At 32.3% G+C, this 21,887-nt stretch overlaps 1 protein-coding gene across 3 annotated transcripts in view; it reads left to right on the forward strand.

Moving 5' to 3' along the window:
• The window catches only part of CSMD3 (CUB and Sushi multiple domains 3), a 1,326,016-nt gene that overhangs the window by 139,617 nt on the left and 1,164,512 nt on the right, over nucleotides 1–21,887 (forward strand). For all 3 annotated transcript variants that reach the window (XM_061122845.1, XM_061122846.1, XM_061122847.1), the window contains exon 2: nucleotides 14,325–14,547. In XM_061122845.1, coding sequence (XP_060978828.1) covers nucleotides 14,325–14,547 — 223 coding nt within the window. The remainder of the gene's footprint in view (nucleotides 1–14,324; nucleotides 14,548–21,887) is intronic.

Consider the following 21,887-nt stretch of genomic DNA (forward strand, 5'->3'; position numbering starts at 1 on the left):
GTGGCTGTACTAGTTTGCATTCCCACCAACCGTGTAAGAGGGTTCCTTTTCTTCTGCACCCTCTCCAGCATTTATTGCTTGTAGACTTTTTGATAGCAGCCATTCTGACCAGTGTGTAATGGTACCTCATTGAGGCTTTGATTTGCATTTCTCTGATAATGAGTGATGTTGAGCATCTTTTCATGTGTTTGTTAGCCATCTGTATGTCTTCTTTGGAGAAATGTCTGTTTAGTTCTTTGGTCCATTTTTTGACTGGGTCACTTATTTTTCTGGAATTGAGCTGCAGGAGTTGCTTGTATATTTTTGAGATTAATTCTTTGTCAGTTGCTTCATTTGCTATTATTTTCTCCCATTCTGAAGGCCATCTTTTCACCTTTCTTATAGTTTCCTTCATTGTGCAAAAGCTTTTAAGTCATTTGAATCAGTTCTAATGAGGTGGATGAAACTGGAGCCTCTTATATAGAGTGAAGTCAGATAGAAAGAAAAACACCAATACAATATATTAACACATATATATGGAATTTAGAAAGATGGTAATGATGACCCTATATGCGAGACAACAAAAGATACACAGATGTAAAGAACAGACTTTTGGACTCTGTGGGAGAAGGCAAGGGTGGGATGATTTGAGAGAATAGCATTGAAACATGTATATTATCATATGTGAAACAGATTGCCAATCCAGGTTCAATGCATGAGACACGGTGCTCAGGGCTGGTGCACTGGGATGACCCTGAGGGATGGAATGGGGGAGGGAGGTGGGAGGGAGGGTCAGGGTGGGAAACACATGTACACCCGTGGCTGATTCATGTGAATGTATGGCAAAAACCACCACACTATTGCAAAGTAATTAGCCTCCATTTAAAGTAAATTAAAAAAAAATAAAAGTTACAGGCTCTTGAACAACTAGTAGAGCAACAATTATCTCTTAATCATATTGCCTCAACTATTAGTCCTTGGAAGTCTCCTGTCTTTGTTATTAAGAAGAAATCTGGGAAATGGAGAATGTTAACTGATTTAAGAAAAATTAATGCTATAATTGATGGGCTTCCCTGGTGGCTCAGAGGTTAAAGCATCTGCCTGCAACATGGAAGACCTGGGTTCGATCCCTGGGTTGGGAAGATCCCCCGGAGAAGGAAATGGCAACCCACTCCAGTATTCTTGCCTGGAGAATCCCATGGACAGAGGAGCCTGGTGGGCTACAATCCACGCGGTCACAAAGAGTTGGACACGACTGAGCGAATTTGAACCTATGGGTGCTTTGTAACTAGGCATTCTGTCACTCTCTATGATACCACAAAATTGGAAAATAAAAATCATTGATAAAAAAAAAGAAGTAGACTTTCATTTTATTTTAAAGCAAACATGGATTTATAAATCTATTTTTCAAGTGCATGTAATTTGAACTCCTTTAAAAAAAAAAAAGCCTATAGACCTACAAAGTATGTGATATGTGTATAGCTATTCAATATAAAATTGCTATAATGTATGGAAAATTAAGGTATATTAATTAAACTATATTTCTGTTTTCTGAATCTTAAGATAGATATATAAAATCCATTATTGGGTATTACTTTTTAAAAACTTTAATATTTCTTGATTTGTACCTGTGTACTTTGCACAGTAATAGATATTGGAAATTTTAAAACAATTATTACTTGACAGCTGTCCCTTACTCCAGCTATGATCAACTATTAAATGCACAAACAGTAAATTTTGACTGATTGTTGGACTTCAGAAAAAATATCTGTTAGAGACTGGATTATGTTATCTTCCTCCAAAGACTAGTAATTCTTGATATAGAAGGGAAGTGACTTATTTTATTATCACCTTGAACTTGAGTAGTTTTGGTTTGTTATTTTATAGTTTTTATATTTGTGATCTATGGAAAGCTCAAAATGTTTGCCAACACTGTAACTTTTCAGGACTCAGTCTCCGAACTTTGTGTCCCTGTCGAAGTTCAACTTAAGGTTTCATTGGGGTAGGTCGGGAGTATATATTACTCCACAATGTGGGCTCATTCTGCCAAGGCTCCTAGTGTCTCAGTTGGACAGTAATGATAGGTTAATTAGATTTTGCTAGGGAGATGAGTGTTCTAATGATCTGCTGATAATTTCTTCCCTGATGCTGCTCAAAGTCTACATTCTCTGTTCCAACAGTAGATGACAAAGCAGCTGTTATATGAGAATTCTCAGATAGTTTTACTCTGTGCATCTATAGCATTGTCTTAAGCCATCAATTTAAGTGAATATACACAGGGACTTCTGGTTACCCCTCTCTGCACAACTCTATCTTCTCCATGCTCTATTCCACAAAATCTAGTAGCTCTGTTTGCCCTGATCTCTGAAATCTTCTTCCTCAAATCAGTGGAATCACAATACTCTTTGCAAACTTCAATTCTCCGTACCACTGTCGGGAAATTCTCCCCAGCAGAGAACTGGGTGGGCTCTAGGGCTGAAGGCATAAAGAGAATATAATGAGTTTACTGTTGTGCAAACAGAGGTGCTTCCAAGAAAGGCAGAAGAGTTTGGCAGTCATGGCCAGTACTCTATATGGAATGTGGAAGGCAATGATTACAATGACCTTTCTCTTCTCTTAAACTTTTATCTTCTGCCGTGTCTCACATTGGTCAAATTCAAATTGAAGCAGGTTGGCCAGAGGGTAAGGGCCGGTGATATAGTTTACAGCCTCTCCAGTGGTATAACAAAGGAAGCAGAGACATTTTAGTGTGGGAAAGGAATAACCAGCCTAGAGACATTTCTGAACTTAGGACAATAAGTAATCTTAAATTTATAATGGAATACACTTTTATTCACATACTCATGTAATCATTAGGACACTGTGAAAATTATACAAAAATCCAGTTCATTACCTTGAATTATAATATTATATACATATAATATTAAAAAGTCTCAATGTCATCAAAAGGAATATAAACTAATATTTCTATAGATTTTACAAATATTCTAGAGCTTGAATAAGTTTAAAGATCTTTTAAAAGGCAGATTCAAAGCCAGACAGGCATAACTGATACAATTTTTAGAAGATTAAATAATAGTCACTTTTCTAGTTTTCTAGGAGCTACATATGTTTGCTAATCTTCACAAGAATTTTTAAGCTAAATGTATTATTATTCTTAATTTGCAGACCAGCAAACTGAGTTTCAGAAAGACTAATTAAATTTCCCAGAATCACAAAGCTGTTAAGTGATAAGGCCAGTTCTGCGCAAATCCAAAATTTACTTTCTGAAGAGTAAAAGCCACTGAATATTAAAGGAAATTAAGTTAATGAGATGACTGATATAAAAGTAGATGGCATTTTATTTAAAGAAGAAAGGAATGCATGTGCGCCTGCTCGCTTCAGTCATGTCCCACTCTTTTGTGACCCTATGGACTGTAGCCTTCCAGGCTACTCGTCCATTGGATTTTCCAGACAAGAATACTTGAGTGGGTTGCCATGCCCTCCTCCAGGGGATCTTCCCAACTCAGGGATCAAACCCACATTTCCTGCATCTCTTGCATCACAAACAGATTCTTTACCCACTGAGCCACCTGGGAAGCCTGAAAAGAATAATACAAAATAAAGAACAATATTACAATTTATTTAGAAAACCTATGAAATGGTCTGGAGAGACTGTTGACTTTAAAAAGCTTTTGGATTATTCAAAGGCATTGGAATTATGCCAAAAGACATTGTTTAGAGCACATATGATTCATGGGGTGAGATTAGTTATAATTAACATCCGTTTTAACATCTAAAGGTCTGAAGAAAATTAAGGTATAAGTAACAGAAAAATATGGTGAAAAGCATGATATTAATGGACTATTTTTTTAAATGTTCTTTTAGTCCAAGGAGAAAAGATACAATGTATATTAATCACTAGAGGTAGAATGTGATATCTGTGGTCAGTGTCAGATAAAATCCACAATTTCTGAACATTTAAATTTGAAATACTAATATATTTTAACATGATACCTTATTTGATATATTGTGTGTGTGTGACAGTCACTCAGTCGTGTCCGACTCTTTGCAACCCCATGGACTATACAGTCCATAGAATTCTCCAGGCCAGAATACTGGAATGGGTAGCCTTTCCCTTCTCCAGGGGATCTTTCCAACCCAGAGATCGAACCTAAGTTTCTCTCATTGCAGGAGGATTCTTTATCAGCTGAACCACAAGGGTAGTCTGTTTGATAATGCTTGAAAATTAAAGGTTATTCTGATCCTTCAATATTTTTGTATTAATCAGAATCAAGTTAAATGTCATTTATATTATAATTCTATTGTAACTTTTCTTGACCTTGAATTTATAATAATGTTCTGATGAACTGTTTATAAGTCTACAGATGAAGTTATAGAAATAATTCAATTTTCATAATTTTCAGTTGGAATATTGATTTACAGTAGCAATTCTATACTTTTGAAGAAAAGATCAGAGAATCATGTATTGAAGTTAGGAAGCAACAGGAGACCAGTGACTTCCTCCCTTTGACATTACAGGCTAGTGTTTACATGCAACCAGATATTTGTCTAAAACAATCTCATTTGACAGATTGATAGGCATTTCTCTCTTGCTTATTTTTTTTTCAAAAGGCATATCTGTCTTTAACTGTTTTTCAATTACAATTAATTTTTCCAATTTTATTGCTTAAATTTTTTACTTCAGAAACTTTCAAATGCTACTAGAAATGTTTCAGCTATTCCTCAAAGTCTGGCAATTCTAATATTATGGAAAATGATGAAAATATTATTCTAGGTAATCCTCAACAACATGAACAAATCAACACATGGATATTTACAGTATATAAGAATCCAGTGAATTCAGGAAGCAAAATTACATATTTTTTTCTTACCATCGTGAAGCAAAGAATGAATATTATGGATATGTAGAATGGCTTGAGTAACAAAGTTTGAAAGGTAAAGGCAGTCGGCAACATGCCAATGGAACAGTAGGATTAAAATACTTTAGAAAATATATCTTGCACAATCTCATCTTTTACCTTAAACCTGAAAGATGTATTTTAACTGATATTTAAAAAACTAGAGTAAAAATGAAACATTAAAATTTTAATTCATTAAATAATCAACTCAAATTTGAATCTTTATTTTCCTGAGGCTCTATATTTTAGATAGCTTTTCAAGGACTCATGTATAATGACTACCATGCATGTATGTGCTAAGTTACTTCAGTTGTGTCTGACTGTTTGTGACACTATGGACGGTAGCCAGCAGGCTCCTCTGTTCACGGAATTCTCCAAGCAAGAAGACTGGAGTGGGTTGTCATGTCCTCCTCCAGGGGATCTTCCTGACCCAGGGATCTAACCTCGGTCTCCTGTAACTCCTGCATTGCAGGTGGATTCTTTACTGCTGAGCCACTGGGAAAGTCCAGTGCCTACCAAAATATCTATAAACTATCTGCTTTGTCTGTTTTAACCATTAGATTTTGCAGATTATGGTTGAAACACTGTTATAAAATATTTGTAAGAGCTAATTAATATTCAGTACAGTGCTTGGTACCTAGCCCATACGCAGTGAATGATATTGCCCTGAACTACTGAATTCACTGTAAACTGTTTTGTCTGAATAGTTGTATTAGTTAATTTTGTAATACACTTCAGATATAGACTTTAGAATGAAAGATTTTGTTGGTTAAAAAAATTGCTGAGAGACTAGCTGGTGTGACACAAAATGAAGAAGTATAAGTGATAGGAAATAAAGATAAGGCAACATAGTGCAATTTCTACATCTGACTCTGATGGAGTAGCATGAATTGGACAACTCTTTCATCAAAGACAAGGATAAAACAAGATAAAACCTTTAAAAAGCAAATAAAAAAGTACTTGTTAGAACTAAATTACAATAAATACTGGAGACAATTTTTCAGGTAGAAGAAAAATAAACCTAGATGAAAAGACAGAAATGATAAAAACAAGCAAATATGTAGGTAAATCTAAATGTATGTTGAGTAATTAAGATAGTAATAGTGTTTTGGGGTGTTTAAATTATATGTAAACTTCAGTCTACAAAAACAGTGTTACAAACATCACAGGATGGGGTCTAGTTATAATTCTCTAATATTCTTGCTTTATTTTGGAAGTCATGAGGGCTAATTAATAATTGACCCAAATAATCCAGAATACACTTTTTACTCTCTAGGATTACTACTATCAGAACATGACATTAGCAAGCTAATAGAAAAAAATGCAGTTTAAAGGCCAAACATAAAAGAAAGCAAAGGGGGAAGTAAAAGAACAAAAATCAGGCAAAGCAAACAGAAAACAAATACAAAAAAAGTAAGTTTAAATAGAGTAAATACTTCAAAAATAAAGATTGTCACATGAGTTTAAAAAGACAAAACACTAAACATCGCTTATAAGAAATCCACTCAGACTATAATAAGTATAGACACTAAAATAAATAACTGAATATACCTATATTAATGTCAGATAAAGTAGACCTTATGTGAATAATCATATGAATAATAAATGTTACTCTGTCTTAAGTACTAATGCCCTGTATCTATGACATGCACTTTATATACATTATTTTTAATTCTGATAAAATAGTTTTAATTATGAAAGCATGGTCCAAGAAAGATAAATGACATACCAAGCTTGTATAATATTTATCCACAACAAGAGGGAGTGAAAGCCACTGATCAACTCAAAGGAAAAATAAAACATTTTATAAACTATAAAGTGCTATGCAAAATTAATTAGCATTATTCAACAGAAGATAACATTGGAAAAATCAATAAAATTGGCAAACTACTAGCAAGAATGATAAAGAAAAATTAGAAAAGACACAAATTACCAACATTAGGTATAAAAGAGGAGAGACACACCACAGACCCTACAGACATCAAAAGATAATAAGAGCATGTTATGAACAATTCTGTATGTATCTGTTTGACAACTTAGACAGAATGTACCCTTATTAAACACACACACACAGGCACACACACACATACTGTATGAAATAAGTAATTTGTAATAGCCCTAAGCCCTATAACTATTAATGAAATATAATTCACAATAACAAAACTCCCCTAAAAGAAATCTAGCCCAGATGAGTTGATAGATAATTCTAAAAATATTTAAAGATGATTTAAAACATTAATTCTACATTGTATCTTCCAGAAATACAAAAGGAAGGAACACTTTCCATTTAATTCTTATAAAGCTGGCACTATAAATTTAAAAACTAGATAAACACAGTACATAAAACCAATATCCCTTATGAATATATATGAAAAATAGCAAACAGAATTCAACAATATAAAAAATGATTGTAGTATAGCATGACCAAATAGGTTTTATTACAAAATTGCAAGAATGGTCCTATTTTCAAAAATCAATCAGTGCAATCCATCGAACTAAGGTTAAAAATGAAAAAGCATTGTTCCTAATGCAAGAAAATAATATGAAAGGTATAAAGATTAGAAAAGAATTAAAAATGTCCCTCATTGTGGGTGTCATGATAAGCTATACAGAAATCCCATGGATTTACTAATAGACTCCTAGATTTAATAAGTGACTTCAGCCAGTCACAGATACAAACTAAACATTTAAAAATCAATTATAAATTTTATATACTAGCAATAATATGTGGAGAAGGAAATGGCAACCCACTCCAGTATTCTCGCCTAGAGAATCCCGTGGACAGAGGAGCCTGGTGGGCTGCTGTCCATAGGGCCGCATAGAGTCGGACACGACTGAAGCGACTTAGCATGCATGCATGCATTGGAGAAGGAAATGGCAGCCCACTCCAGTGTTCTTGCCTGGAGAATCCCAGGGACAGAGGAGCCTGGTGGGCTGCCGTCTATGGGGTCACACAGAGTCAGGCACGACTGAAGCAAGTTAGCAGCAGCAGCAGCAATAACATGTGGATATCTTAATTAAAATAAAGTATCATTTATATTAAGAAAAAATAAACTACTTAGATTTGAATCCAACAAAACATGTCCAGGGATTGTTTGCAGAAAGCTAAGCATGACAAGAAAGAAAGCACAGACGACTCAAATAAATGGAGAGAGATATTGTGTTTACAAAATGAAAATCTGAACATAGTAAAAATATCTGTTTTCTACAAAGAGATAAATAGGTTTAATCTGAGCAAGATTTTTTGTGGATATAGATAAGATCATGCTAAACTATAAATGAAAATGCAAAGAAACTAGAAGAGCTAAACAATTTTGAAAAATGATGAAGTGAAAGGAATCAGCTTGATTTTAAAGCGTCTTTTGTAACCACTGTGATAAAAAATGTGGCATTGACAATAGATCAATGGAATAGAACAGAGAATCCAGAGATAGGCCCACACAAATATGTCCAACTAATTTTGACAAAGGTGCAAAATTATTCAATAGAGAGAGAGAGAGAGAGAGAGAAAACTTACCAGCAAAAGGTGCAACAGCAGTTAGACATCCAAAGATAATAAATAAATAAATAACTTTGATCTAAGTCTGATGCATTACACATAAAAAATAACCAAAATGGATCACAACTTGAATCTGAAACCAAAGTCTACTAAACTTACAAAAACAAATAAGAGAATATTTAAGATCTAGAGCTTCAAAATAAATTCTTAGCCTTGATACCAAAGCAGAATTTATAAAAGAAAAAATTGATAAAGTGGAATTCATCAAAATTAAAAAACTTTTACTGTAACAAATATCCTATTTAAAAGATGAAAAAATCAGTAACAGAATTTGAGAAAGATTTGGAAGTCACATAGTAGAGAAAGTACTACTATTTAGAAGACATAAAAACTCTAAAAATTCAACAGTAAAAAAAACTCTAATTATTTAATTAGAATATAGACAAAAGTCATTCCTTAAACTGCATGTTAACTTAAAATATCTTAAAATTGAAAGTTTATTTTAAAAGTTAAGCTAGTCAATTTCCTTCTGATTCCCCCCAAATTAACTTTCTATATATTTAAGAGTTTATTTTTGAACTCTCAAGTCTATTAAGTTGCTTATGTCCATCCTTATGCCAGCTTTACACTATGTTGATTGCAGTAGCTTATCTTTGCAATATCTTTTAAATTAATAAGTGTGAGTCATCCATCCTTGGTTTTCTCTTTCAAGATTGTTTTGGGTATTCTAAGTTCTTTATATTTTAGTATGATTTTAATATAGTTTGTCAATTTCAGTAAAAACAAAGTCCCTATTTCTCCTAGGGACTGCTTTGAAAACTGTTAAAATTAATAAATTTAGCAAAGTTATGGGATACTAAATCAACATGTAAAAGTCATTTGTATTTCTAAGTACTAACAGTGAACAATCTAAAACAGGAAAATAAACATCAAACCACTTATAATAACATCAAAAAGAATAAAATACTTAGGAATAAACTTAACCAAGGAAGCAAAGACATGTTTTCCGAAAACACTGCAGAAAGAAATACAATTCAAAAAACACATGCAAAAATTGAAAGACATCCCGTGTTCATAAATTCGAAGACTTAATATTGTTAAAGTTTTCAGATTGCCCAAAGTGATGTACAGATTCAGTGCAAACTATATATCTGATATAATGTTAATAGCCAAAATTTACAAATAACATATGCAGTTCAATATCTAAAAAACAATAATTTTAAAATGGGCAAAGGACTTGGATAGATATTTCTGTAATAAAGACAAAACTAACGGCCTATGGCTATATGCTGAATATCACTCATCATCAGAAAACGGCAAATTGAAACCACAAGGTCTCTTCATAGCTATAGGATGGCCATTACCAATATCTATATCTCTTTATATATAGAGAAATTGGAGAACTTGTGCACTGATGTGAGAATGTAAAGTAGTACAGCCACAATAGAAACCAGTGTAGCGTTCTTCACCCTTGAAGAACCTAACAGTAAAACTACCATGTGACCCAGAAATCACAAGGTCATTTATTCAAAGAATTTAAATCAGGATACCAAAGAGATACTTGCATTCTCAAGTTCATTACAACACTATGCATGATATCCAAGAAGTAGAAACAATCTATACATACATTGAAGGATGAATGGATAAAGAAAATGAGATACATATATATAATAGAAATCAACTTTTAAAAACAAGAAAATTATGTCATAGGCTATACCTTGAGGATATTATGCTAAGTGATGCAAGTGAGTTATAGAAGATCAAATAGTATTAAGATATGATTCCACTTATATGATATTATCTAAAGTAGTCAAGTTCAGAGAAGTAAAAAGTAGGATTTCAGGGGTTAGGGGAACAGGAAAATTAGGAGTTATTTTTCAATGGATATAGCATTTCATTCAAGTAAGATAAAAAGTTCTAGAGATTTCTGTCTAAAATATACACTCCAAAACTGGTAAGAGGATATACTTCATATTATGTGTTGCTTACCACAGTAAAAGCTTTCCAGATGGCTCAGTGGTAAAGAATCTTCCTGCCAATGCAGGAGACACAGGTTCGATCTCTGGGTCAGGAAGCTTCCTGGAGAAGGAAATGGCACACCACTCCAGTATTCTTGCCTGGAAAATCCCACAGACACAGGAGCCTGGAGGGCTACAGCCCATGGTGTTGCAAAGAGTCAGACACAACTTAGCAACTGAGCACACACACATACCACAATAAAAAGGGTAATTGCTACTATTGAATTCCTTGCAAGATTTTATCCCACAGATGTTATGTGTCAGAAAAGTGTGAGCTTGATAGTAGGGGCTGGGGGGGCAGAAATCTGATCAATATAATTGGGCACAAAAGCCCAACTGCAGCAGATAAACACAAATGTGAAAAAAAGTAAAATGTAAGCACAAGTATGATGTTGTTCTAGCATGGAATTTAGCACAAAATAAAACAAAAGAAATTATAAAATATCATAAAATACTCTACAAATAGGCACTGCATTACTCTGTAGTATGAAGGAAAGGTAAAATATGGACATGGAAATAAAAAAGAAAATATCTAAAAATCTATGCTGTTAACTAAATTCTTGTTGATAATATGACCCAAATTATGGAAATTTTAGTTGTTTTTCAAGTATAAATTGACTAAATGGACATTAAATGTTAAGATGTAAAAAATGTAACAGAAGACATTCAGAAACTGTCAAAGACTGAATTTATGGAATTTTTCAATACCAGTTTTTGAGACCAGATTGCCATATACACGTACTGAACTATTTAGACTAAGTTTTGCTTTCACATGTTCTCATAGCAAAGTGTGCTTACCCTGATCACAGCATGTATTCTATACTAATAAAATAATCTACATTCCCTTGCTATCTCATTTTGTAGTTTTTCACAAAAACAGGCAAAGATAATGTTCTTTTAGTTATTTTATCCTGAAAGCATTACATAAATGATGAATAGATGAACAAACATTGAAGAGAGCTCATCAAAGGAGATGGGGCTTCACATATACTATAAAGAGCAGCAAGAACTTGTGACTTTATGACAGCAATGAATAAGCAAAATTGTTTAATTTAGAAATGTAAAAGTATATGAATGGCAATATGGATTACCAATAAATAACCAGAAATCTAAGCAACTGTATCTTAAAAGAGAAGTAAGAAAAGGTAAAGTAGCCATTGAAACATATGTGAAGGATATGACAAGGCAATTTATAAAAGATGAACAATAAATGAATTAAAAACATAAGATATTTGATTCCAATACTACTCAGAAAAATGCAAAAATAGAATAGAAAATATGCTTTTGCTTTGCAAAATTTGCCATGTGAAAAAAATCTAGTATCACTGAAATCAGGGTTGGAAGTAGAAAAAACTTAATAATCTTGTGATAGCAGCAAAAATTTTTACATTCTTGAAGATAGTTTGGCCAATCTCTAAGTTTAAAATTTAGTACTCTCATTTCTGGAATTTTATCGCAGGATATATCACACAAGCACACAAGGATGTATGCTCAAAGTTGCTTTTTATACACATGAAACCACAAAGAATGAAGCCATCAAAAGAAGATATGTTAAACAAATTATAGTACAGACATACCATATGCCATTGAACTATGTAGTCATTAAAAAAAGAACATAGTAGAAATATACATGTGGATCCAGAAAAATATCAGTGATATTTTACAAAGTTAAAAAATTCAGGAAAAATGTGCTTTAGTATGACTATAAAAATATACCCAATACACAGAAATACACACATATCTGCATGAGCCAAGAAATGACCTGAAAAGATTAGCTAATAACATTGACTAACCTTGTGAAGCATAAGTAAATGAGGAAAATTTTGTTTCGCTTTGAAAAACAATTTACTTCTGACCTTCTGTGTGTGAAAATTATCAACCTTCTGTTAGAAAAATGTACTTTATTATTAATACTTTGATGTTTAGTCAAACATATATTAAAAATGAAAATAAAATGAACACAGATAAAAAACTTAAAAATAAGTGTAACTCCTAGTTTGCCTAGAGGAAAAAAAAAAAAGAAAAGCAATTGCAATGCATGTATCAGCAGGCCTTTGAAGAAGTAGTGGACAAAGCTGAGCATGCTATTTTAGGACATATGTCCTTTTTCTAAAACCATCAGGAATATGGGGCTTGAGACTATATAAAACAGCCCATAGATCAGATTGCAGCTGAAGGGGTTCATGCCTGCCTTTAGTTATGAAGTTCAAATTGGAAGCTGTTCAGGCAGAAAGCTAATAGAAATGGGTGATAGCTAATTAACCTAAGGCTTCAAAGTAATTGCTCTGCAAGAAGCAATTTTAAAAGGGACCTTTCTCTTTTTTTATTTTTGAAAATCATAAAATGACTTATATTACTCTGGCAAATGAGTAAAAATATAAGTATACAAACAAATACTATTTTTTGAAAATTTTTGCCTCATCCAACTTATTGGCAAATTTTAGAAAAAGCAAAAGAATCACAAGACCTATGCCACATATCACATACTGAATAACCCATGCTCTCAACTTTGTTGTATATGAAGATAATCAGAGTATATTACTGAAGTCAATATGGCTAGGAGGATAGGGTTATACTGATTAATCCAGTTCTGAGGCATTCACCTCACCACTAGTCAATTGAGTCAGCTACTCCAAAGCATATAGCTATTTAGTGGACAAGTGACTCCCCTAGCAAAAGCAAGGTGGTCATGTGGAATGAATGGACAACAACTCAAAATAGCTTCCATATGCCATAATATACAACTCTGGCTTCCCATCTTTGATGAATGGTTCCTTATACTTCTAAAAAATAGTTGTACCTTTATTATATGTACTCATTCCTTCTCAGAGAGAGGCGTCCCTAATGTCCTGCATCTCTACATCCAGTTCCAAATACAGGTACTTGTGTAGTATGGCATTCTCTCACCCCAAATTAGCTGGATGTCTCTCACTTACAGCTTCATGGTACCCAAACTTCACGTAGGATGCATAGATGTGAAAATGAAATCTGGGAATTCTGATGAGAAATGATAAGAAATTCTCATCTGAATTTCTGAAACTGAGGCAGGAAAGACAGGGCCAGGACCAAGGACAGTCTCCTCATGTAAATGCTGGGGACCACATTTTCTGATAAATCTTTGATTTTTTCATTACCCAATATGACTACAGAATATCATATATTTATAAAAAAATTCTCTAAGAAGCATGCTATTTTTCTAGGTATTTGCAACAGTTAAGCTCTCAATAATTTAAACCTCCCATAGAACTAGTAAGGAAGTTCTTAAGATGGCAGCAGTAAGTTGTTCAGGATTCAGTTTTTCTCACCAAACTTAGGTGTCACTCCAATGTGGTTAGTTTAGGACTGTGCTCTAGTCAAAAGACCAATTACATAGTTTTTATTGTTGTTGTTGTTGTTCTGTTTTTGTTGTGTTTTTTTCTTTAGGTCTGAGCCATTTATCCCTCTGCTAGAATCAGAGTGGGACAGATTTTTCTAAGGTGCATGCTGGAGATTTGCATACACAAAAATGTTAGCATGATTTACCAAGACAAACTGCAGCTAATATTTCAAGACCCAAAATGCATACTAACATCATTACATTTAAATGGTTGTTTATGAGTGTCCACAATTTGATTGGAACTACTTCTTGCATGCACGCTGGATCATGTAATGGATAATGAATCAGTAGTATGGAGGGTTTTATTTCATCAGCTGGTTTGTAACTAAGCACAAGTTATATGATAAATAACATGTCTTCTAGTATTTTGCTGTTGGAACTTTACTACTTAAAAAATAGATAATTTACCTAATTCTTAAATTGTTATTTACAAAATTATTGTAGCATGGGTCTTAGAAAAATAAAAGGCTTTTTTCAAAATAATATGTCTTCTAGATTGTTCTTGTTTTTAGTAATAATATTAATGTCTATTTATTTGTCTTTTATTACAGGATTTATTTATACATGTGGTGGAACTTTAAAAGGATTGAATGGCACTATAGAAAGCCCTGGTTTTCCATATGGATATCCAAATGGTGCAAACTGTACGTGGGTAATAATAGCAGAAGAACGAAATAGAATACAAATTGTTTTTCAGTCATTCGCTCTAGAAGAAGAATATGACTACTTATCCTTATATGATGGACATCCTCATCCTACAAACTTTAGGACAAGGTTAGTGTATTCTGAATGGAAAAATAGATGGAAATATTTAATGGGTAAAAGAAGTTTATTTTACAAAAGATGCTTAACATTTGTGGTGAAATTCAATTATTACTCCTTTGGAAATATGTTATCCTATGAGCAAATTAGCTCCATAGTCTGACTTTAAAACACTAGTAAATTATCTCTCCAAAAAGTGAATTTAAATTGAATTGTACCCCTTTAGAGTGGTTAAAGATACTTTGATTTTTAAAATTCTTGCCTCATAGCTTTATTCTTTATGGGCATGACTTTTAGTAAAGTGAAAGCATGCAATGCATCTTTCAGTGGTATATGACCAATTTTAATATACAATAATATGCAAAATATTCAAAAGTCAATGTTTATATAATAACAGAATGCACTAATTTTAGATAATGTGTATAGTTTATAAACTTCAAATATCTTAAAAGTAGACTCTCTTATATCACCAATTGGGACATTCATGATTCTGTCCACACAAACCAAATTATTTATTTTTAAGTTAGTTAATAAAACAGATTTGAAAACTAACTGGTACCCTGACTATTTAGAAGTATTTCTTCAGTATTTCATTTTAGGATATCGAGACATAATTTATGCTGTATTGTCAAGAACTCTTTTTAAACATAAGCCAATTCTAATTCAAACCAACAAATTTAAAATGTCAGATACTACATGTTTCATGTAGTCCTAGATTTTACCAATGTGTGCATATTTTCTTTAACTATAGTGTACTGATTTTATTGTAATTCAAAATATTCTAAGCAGATAATTTATAAGAATTAGAAACCCTTACATACTTGACTATGCTTGAGTTATGATTCTATGATTCTGTTACTTTTTCTAATAGTTGATACTGTGTATTTGACTTCCTGATCTACAGGAATAAGATTATCAACGCTAAGTTTTTATACATTCATCAGTCTTCCATATTCTTTTGCATTGATTTTTCACATCTTAAATGAAAATTTGATAAATATTATCTTCACTTTTACTAAGAAAACACATAATATATAGGGAAGATGTTGGACCAGGAGATAAGGCTTGCATATTAGTGCTAGCTTTGTTGTTAACTGGCTGTTTGATCAATCCACAATTACAGCTATTCTTGTTTAAAATGGAAGGAGGTAATAATAAAGAAAAATCTGTCCCTCTCATTATATTCTTCTGAATATCTCATGAGATAATGTGTATGAAACTGCTTCATAAATATATAATCCTTCTAGTACACATTTCAACTGTTTGTAGTCAGAATGACAGTTAAAAATGTCTGGAGTGTTTCCAAACACATTTGTACAAACAAAATGTCACTAGATTGATTACAGATTAGATTCTATTTTTCTTTCTTTTCTTCTTTTGCTCTACATTTGTTTACTGAAGATTTCCAACTTAATTTCTTACTTCCTTTTACACTGTTAAATTCTTAATATCTATTTATTTCAAAGATATACAGTATGGCAGACACATCAAGAGTGCTATTTCATCATCGTTGCCAATATCATTAAAAGTTCCATATCTTTTGTTAATGATGCAGTCAGGATAGTGTGTGTGTGCTTGCCTGCACTAGTGGCAGCAGGCGGGCGTTTGCTTTCACCTGTACACATCTAGTGAGGCACGAAAGAAAATGGAAGATACTTCTCAGACTATCAAGTCAGCTAAATTAATGTATATAAAGCTAGAAGCACAAAGGTTTTGTGTATTTCTTTTGCATTAGCAATGTATGATATTATCATTGTGTAAATATGGAAAAAATAAAATTCTCCAAACGTTATCTTATAGTTTTAATCACTTCACTGATATTATTGTTTGTACAAGTATCTATCCTCTCTAGATACACTCAAAAATGAGAAAACACATTTTTATTTTATCCCCATCCTTCCTTTTTTAAGCAACTGTCACCTCTGGGAAGTTAAAAGATGGTAAGATGGGGAAAATAAATATATTGTTCTCATTCTTTCTTTCCTAATCTGTAAATGGGGAATAACAACATTAAATTTACAGAGCTTTTATGAGGAATATAATGTAATGAAGGGTCAATAAAACAAATCTTAAGCATTTATTAAGTGATTCCCCTGTACCTTAAACTATATCTTATAACTGTTACATTTAATTTCTCCCCTGTTTAAATAATGTGAAAAGACTCCTATTAATATCATCATTTTACAGTTTGGAAATTGGATTTATATTACTTGTCCAAGGTTAACACTGTTAAAAGTAACCAGAGGCAGGATCATCACTGCAATCCAGATTTGTCTGAGTTCTGAGATTAAGCTTGTAAATAAATAAATTATAAAATAAATTATATATAAGTATGTAGTATATATATATATCCATGGTTTGTTTATTGACTAAAGCCTGTATTTTCTTAGCAATATTAGGTAAAGTTTAATGAATGAGATAAATAAAAACACAATAAAAAACAACTGAATAGTAGAATATATAAAAATATAAACAGAAAGATAAATTATAAGTTTATTCTTGGTATGACTTTATGAACTCAATTCTAGTACATTCTCTATAGCATTTTGGTTATTGTCAGTATATAATATATCTGTTTGTCTTTATGCTTAAAGAATTACTATTGCTAATATTAGAGAACTGATTTTAATTAGCAAGACTTGGGGGGAAGAATCCAGTATGCATCCTACAGCTCCTTCCAGACTGTGTTTGTACACAGTCTGCTGTTTGCTTAGAAGCCTAATCTGCTCCTGGCAGTTTGATTCATTTTTGTGTCTGTCTCTTTGACTCACTGTTTTCTTGCTTTTTCTTTCTCTCACATCCTCACTTAATACATGTCCTTATGGTATGCCTGCTGCTTTCTATCTTTCAGAAATTGATACTCATATATTGTTACTTTCCATGCACTCCAACAGACTTTTGATAAATAGCTTTCTATACTTACCTTGTAAGAACACAGAAAAGATGATTCGTAGGTCTTACCATTCTTGCTTGTATAAGAGACATATTCTGTTTTGTAATCACAATTTCATTTTTAAAAACTGTTTTATAAACTCCAATTATTGACCATTCTGCTTGTTTTCTCTCATTGTTTTAAAATTTATTAAATAAAAATTGATATTGCTGGCCGAATTTGATACTTAAATAGCAATGTACCATTGGAAAATTCCTTTGTATCTTTAGCTTAAAACAAATCTGGCCTAGATGTGAAAAGAACAACTGTAAGCTTTGTTTGCTTTCTATTTTAATACTGTGTTTTCTCAATAAGAAAGTTATGTGCTGTAGCTTAGTCACTCAGTCATGTCTGACTCTTTGTTGACCCCATGGACCGTGGCCCACCAGCCTCTTCTGTCTATGAGGGTTCTCCAGGCAAGAATACTGGAGTGGTATCTCATTTCAGTTTTTATTTACATTTCTCTAATAAGAGTGAGCATTTTATTTACATTTCTCTAATAAGACATTGAGCATCTTTTCACATGCTTGTTAGCCATCTGTATGTTTTCTTTTGAGAAATGTCTCTTTAGGTTTTTTGCCTACTTTTTGATTGGGTTGTTTGCTTTTCTGGTATTGAGTTGTATGAGCTGCTTGTATGTTTTGGAAATTAATTCTTTGTCAGTTGTATCCTTTGCAATTATTTTCTCCCATTCTGACAGTTGTCTTTTCACCTTGTTTGTAGTTTCCTTTGCCCTGCAAAAGTTTTTAACTTTCATTAGGTCCCACTTGTTTATTTTTGTTTTTATTTCCATTACTCTAGGAGGTGGTCATAGAAGATCTTGCTTTGATCTATGTCATCGAGTAGTCTACCTTTGTTTTCCTCTAAGAGTTTAATAGTTTCTGGTCTTACATTTAGGTCTTTAATTCATTCTGAATTTATCTTTGTTTATGGCATTAGGTAGTGTTTTAATTTAATTCTTTTGCATGCAGATGTCCAGTTTTCCCAGCATCACTTACTGAAGAGGCTATCTTTGCCCCATTGTATATTCTCGTCTCCTTTGTCAAAAATACGGTACCCATAGGTGTGTGGGTTTATCTCTGGGTTCTCTATCTTGTTCCATTGGTTCATATTTCTGTTTTTGTGCCAGTACCATATTGTCTTGATGACTGTAGCTTTGTAATATAATCTGAAGCCAGGAAGGTTGATTCCTCCAACTCCATTCTTCTTTCTCAAGACCGTTTTGGCTATTTGGGGTCTTTTGTGTTTCCATAGGAATCATGAACATTTTTGTTCTAGTTCTGTGAAAAATGTCATTGGTTATTTGATAGGGATTGCATTGACTCTGTAGATTGCATTTGGTTTTATAGTCATTTTCACAATATTGATTCTTCCTAACCAGGGACATGGAATATCTCTCCATCTGTTTTGTAGTGTTTGATTTTTTTTTTTCAGTGTCTTATAGTTTTCTGTGTAGTGGTCAATGGGAACTTTCTGTAAGATTAGGGAACTCAAACAGGGGCTCTGTGACAGGTTGAAGGGTCAGATGGGGAGAGAGATGGGTGGGAGGCCGAGGAGGGAGGGGACGTGGGTGTACCTATGGCTGATTCTTATTGATGTATGATGGAAAACCACAAAATTCTGTAAAGCAATTATCCTTCAATTAAAATATTTAAAAAATCAATTAAAAAAAAAAGAATACTGGAGTGGGTGGCCATGCCCTCCTCCAGGGGAATCTTCTCAACCCAGGGATCAGACCCAGGTCTCCCACATTGCAGGTGCATTCTTTAGCATCTGAGCCACCAGGAAAGCCCAAGAAAGTTATAGCAAGAGGTAAAAAGAAAAAAAAAAATCACTCAATCTCATGAAACAGAGACAGATATATTCATATAAATAGGACTATACTATATATATTATGTTCACATTTAATTGCCTTGAAATAATATATACATAAATTCACATGTGGCTAGAATTTTTATAAGCATCAAGTTTAGTGCTGTTTGTCTTACTATAAGTGAGATTATTTAATTATTCTCTTATAAAATATTTTGTTTTTTGCCTTTCATAATTAATTCTGATATCAGCATTAACATTAATTCAGACAACAGGTCACATCACAACCCCTAGATGAAAAGAATTCTGGAAAAAGAACATTTCATTCTAACCTCAATCATGAAAAGTGGCAAAGAGAAAGCTCAGAATCAGTCACATGACAGAACATGTCCTAGCATCAAAGTATTTCATTCACATATTTTACTATTAATTTGTTTTAAGAATGCTTATTTTTCTAAATAAATTATTTGTTTGTAATTGAAAGAATAAGTATGTAATTTAAGAAGAAAAAGTTTTTGTTGTGGCCACTAATACACACTATGACCATCACATGAGGATAACTATCTCCAGTTTTTTTAATGACAATTTAGAAATTATTTACATTTCAGATATTTATTTATAAGTTTATTTTAAACTTTTCATGGAAGATCTGTTTCTATTCTTTCACTGTGAGCCTATGTATGTCCTTAAAATGAAATGAGAAAAATTGAAAGCATATTATAATGTAAATAGTAGCAAAAGTAGTAATGTGTTGATATAAATTCAATGAGTATATACAGAATCTAAATGACAAAAAATTGTATTCTAGTGCTGAAGGGCATAAAATTGGAAAATGAAGATCCACACTATATTCAAAGTTAAAATGACTAAATTTTATAAAGCTCTCGTTCTTTGGAATCAAAATACAGTATTATCAAAAACTCCTAAAGTATTTTGGGTTACTTGGAAAAACAATACAGTATATTGTCAAACTATCACATAGAAATTACAAGGAAAATATTTAAGTATAAGAAAAAAGTTTAAGCTGTAAAATTAGAATGCACAATAAAAAGTAATAATTAGAATATGGTATTATTGGCTGATATAAGAGTAGAAGATATTTGGAACAAATTTTATATGAATTCAGAGAAATAGGAGAAGATTATATCACACAAGATACTAATATAAATATGAGAAATATTTCCTATCATTATAATACATGACAAAAATTGTAAAGAAAGAGATAAGATATGGTTCCATGACTAAAAACATTTTCTGTGATCAAAATATACTCCAAATGAAATAAATATTTAAAGAATTATCAGAGGAAATAAAAATTTGAAATATATATATATATATATATACACTCACACATATGTATACAAATACATATGAGACACAACAGTTTGATGTGCTTAATAGAAAATTTTTTTAGAAATTAATATGAAATTTATAATATATATAGCAAAATACAAAATATGAACAGTGAGTTCATAAAGAAAAAATGTTAAAAAGCTAATATACAGTAAAAAAAAAACAAGAATAAATATTTCTAGTGATTTCAAAAAATAAATGAAAGAAACTATGTAATAATTTTCAAATAGAAAACTGTCTAAGACATGAAAAACTGCAAACACTCTCAGTGAAGATATCCTGGTATTTTCCTGCCTGACTAATGGGAATATAAGTGTGTGTTTGATTTCTGAAAGATAACAAATTAACAAAAGTATTTACCCTTAAACTTTATAAATATCTGCCTCTCAAGTTATATACCGATTTTCTTTGCTGTTTTGTTTAAAGTAGCAAAATTATGAATGTTTAAATATAGAGATTACCTAATTAGCAAAGGAGTAAATGTAGTAATTAGAAAACAAATCTTATAAGAATAATTTATGGATGGGGAGCTTCCAGATGGCACCAGTGGTAAAGAATTCACCTGCCTTTGCAGGAGACATAAGAGACATGGATTTGATCCCTAGGTCAGGAGGAGGACAGGGCAACCCGCTCCGCTTCTTGCCTGGAGAATCTCATGCACAGAGGAGACTGATGGGCTATAGTCCATAGGGTCACAAAGAGTCAGACATGAATGAAGTGACTGAGCAAACACAAAGGTTCATGACATGTTACCAGCTAGAGTAAAAAATAGGTTTCAAAACAGTAGATATAATAATGTAATGAGATAGCTTGTACATGTTGTATCTGTGTGTCTTTGTGTATTTGTGAACTGAAGGATTTATTACAAAATGGTAACTTTGGTCATCTCATGGTAATAGAGTTAAGAGGACTTTTTCTTTTTATGCTAGCCCTTGATTTGTAAGACTTTTTACTTTTAATATCTAGTGACATTAGAAAAAACATATTCTGATTTCTTTATATCTCATCTGAGTTTCAAGAATATTTCCCACTGTATATCACTTAATGATTTAGTTTTAATTGTAAACTGGAAAAGATGAATATCAATATAAAAATGAACATTGACTAATTTCATACCCAGTAAGTTAGACTTTCAAATGAATCAGAACCGTAAAATGAAACTTCGTATTTGAACTTTTCAAATTTAAAATCTATCATACTAAAATAATAATGAAAAAACAATTGTGAAGAAAAAAGTACCTTTTAAAGTTAAAAA

The sequence above is a fragment of the Dama dama genome, chromosome 21 (genome assembly GCF_033118175.1).
Source record: "Dama dama isolate Ldn47 chromosome 21, ASM3311817v1, whole genome shotgun sequence".
Taxonomy (NCBI): Eukaryota; Metazoa; Chordata; class Mammalia; order Artiodactyla; family Cervidae; genus Dama; species Dama dama.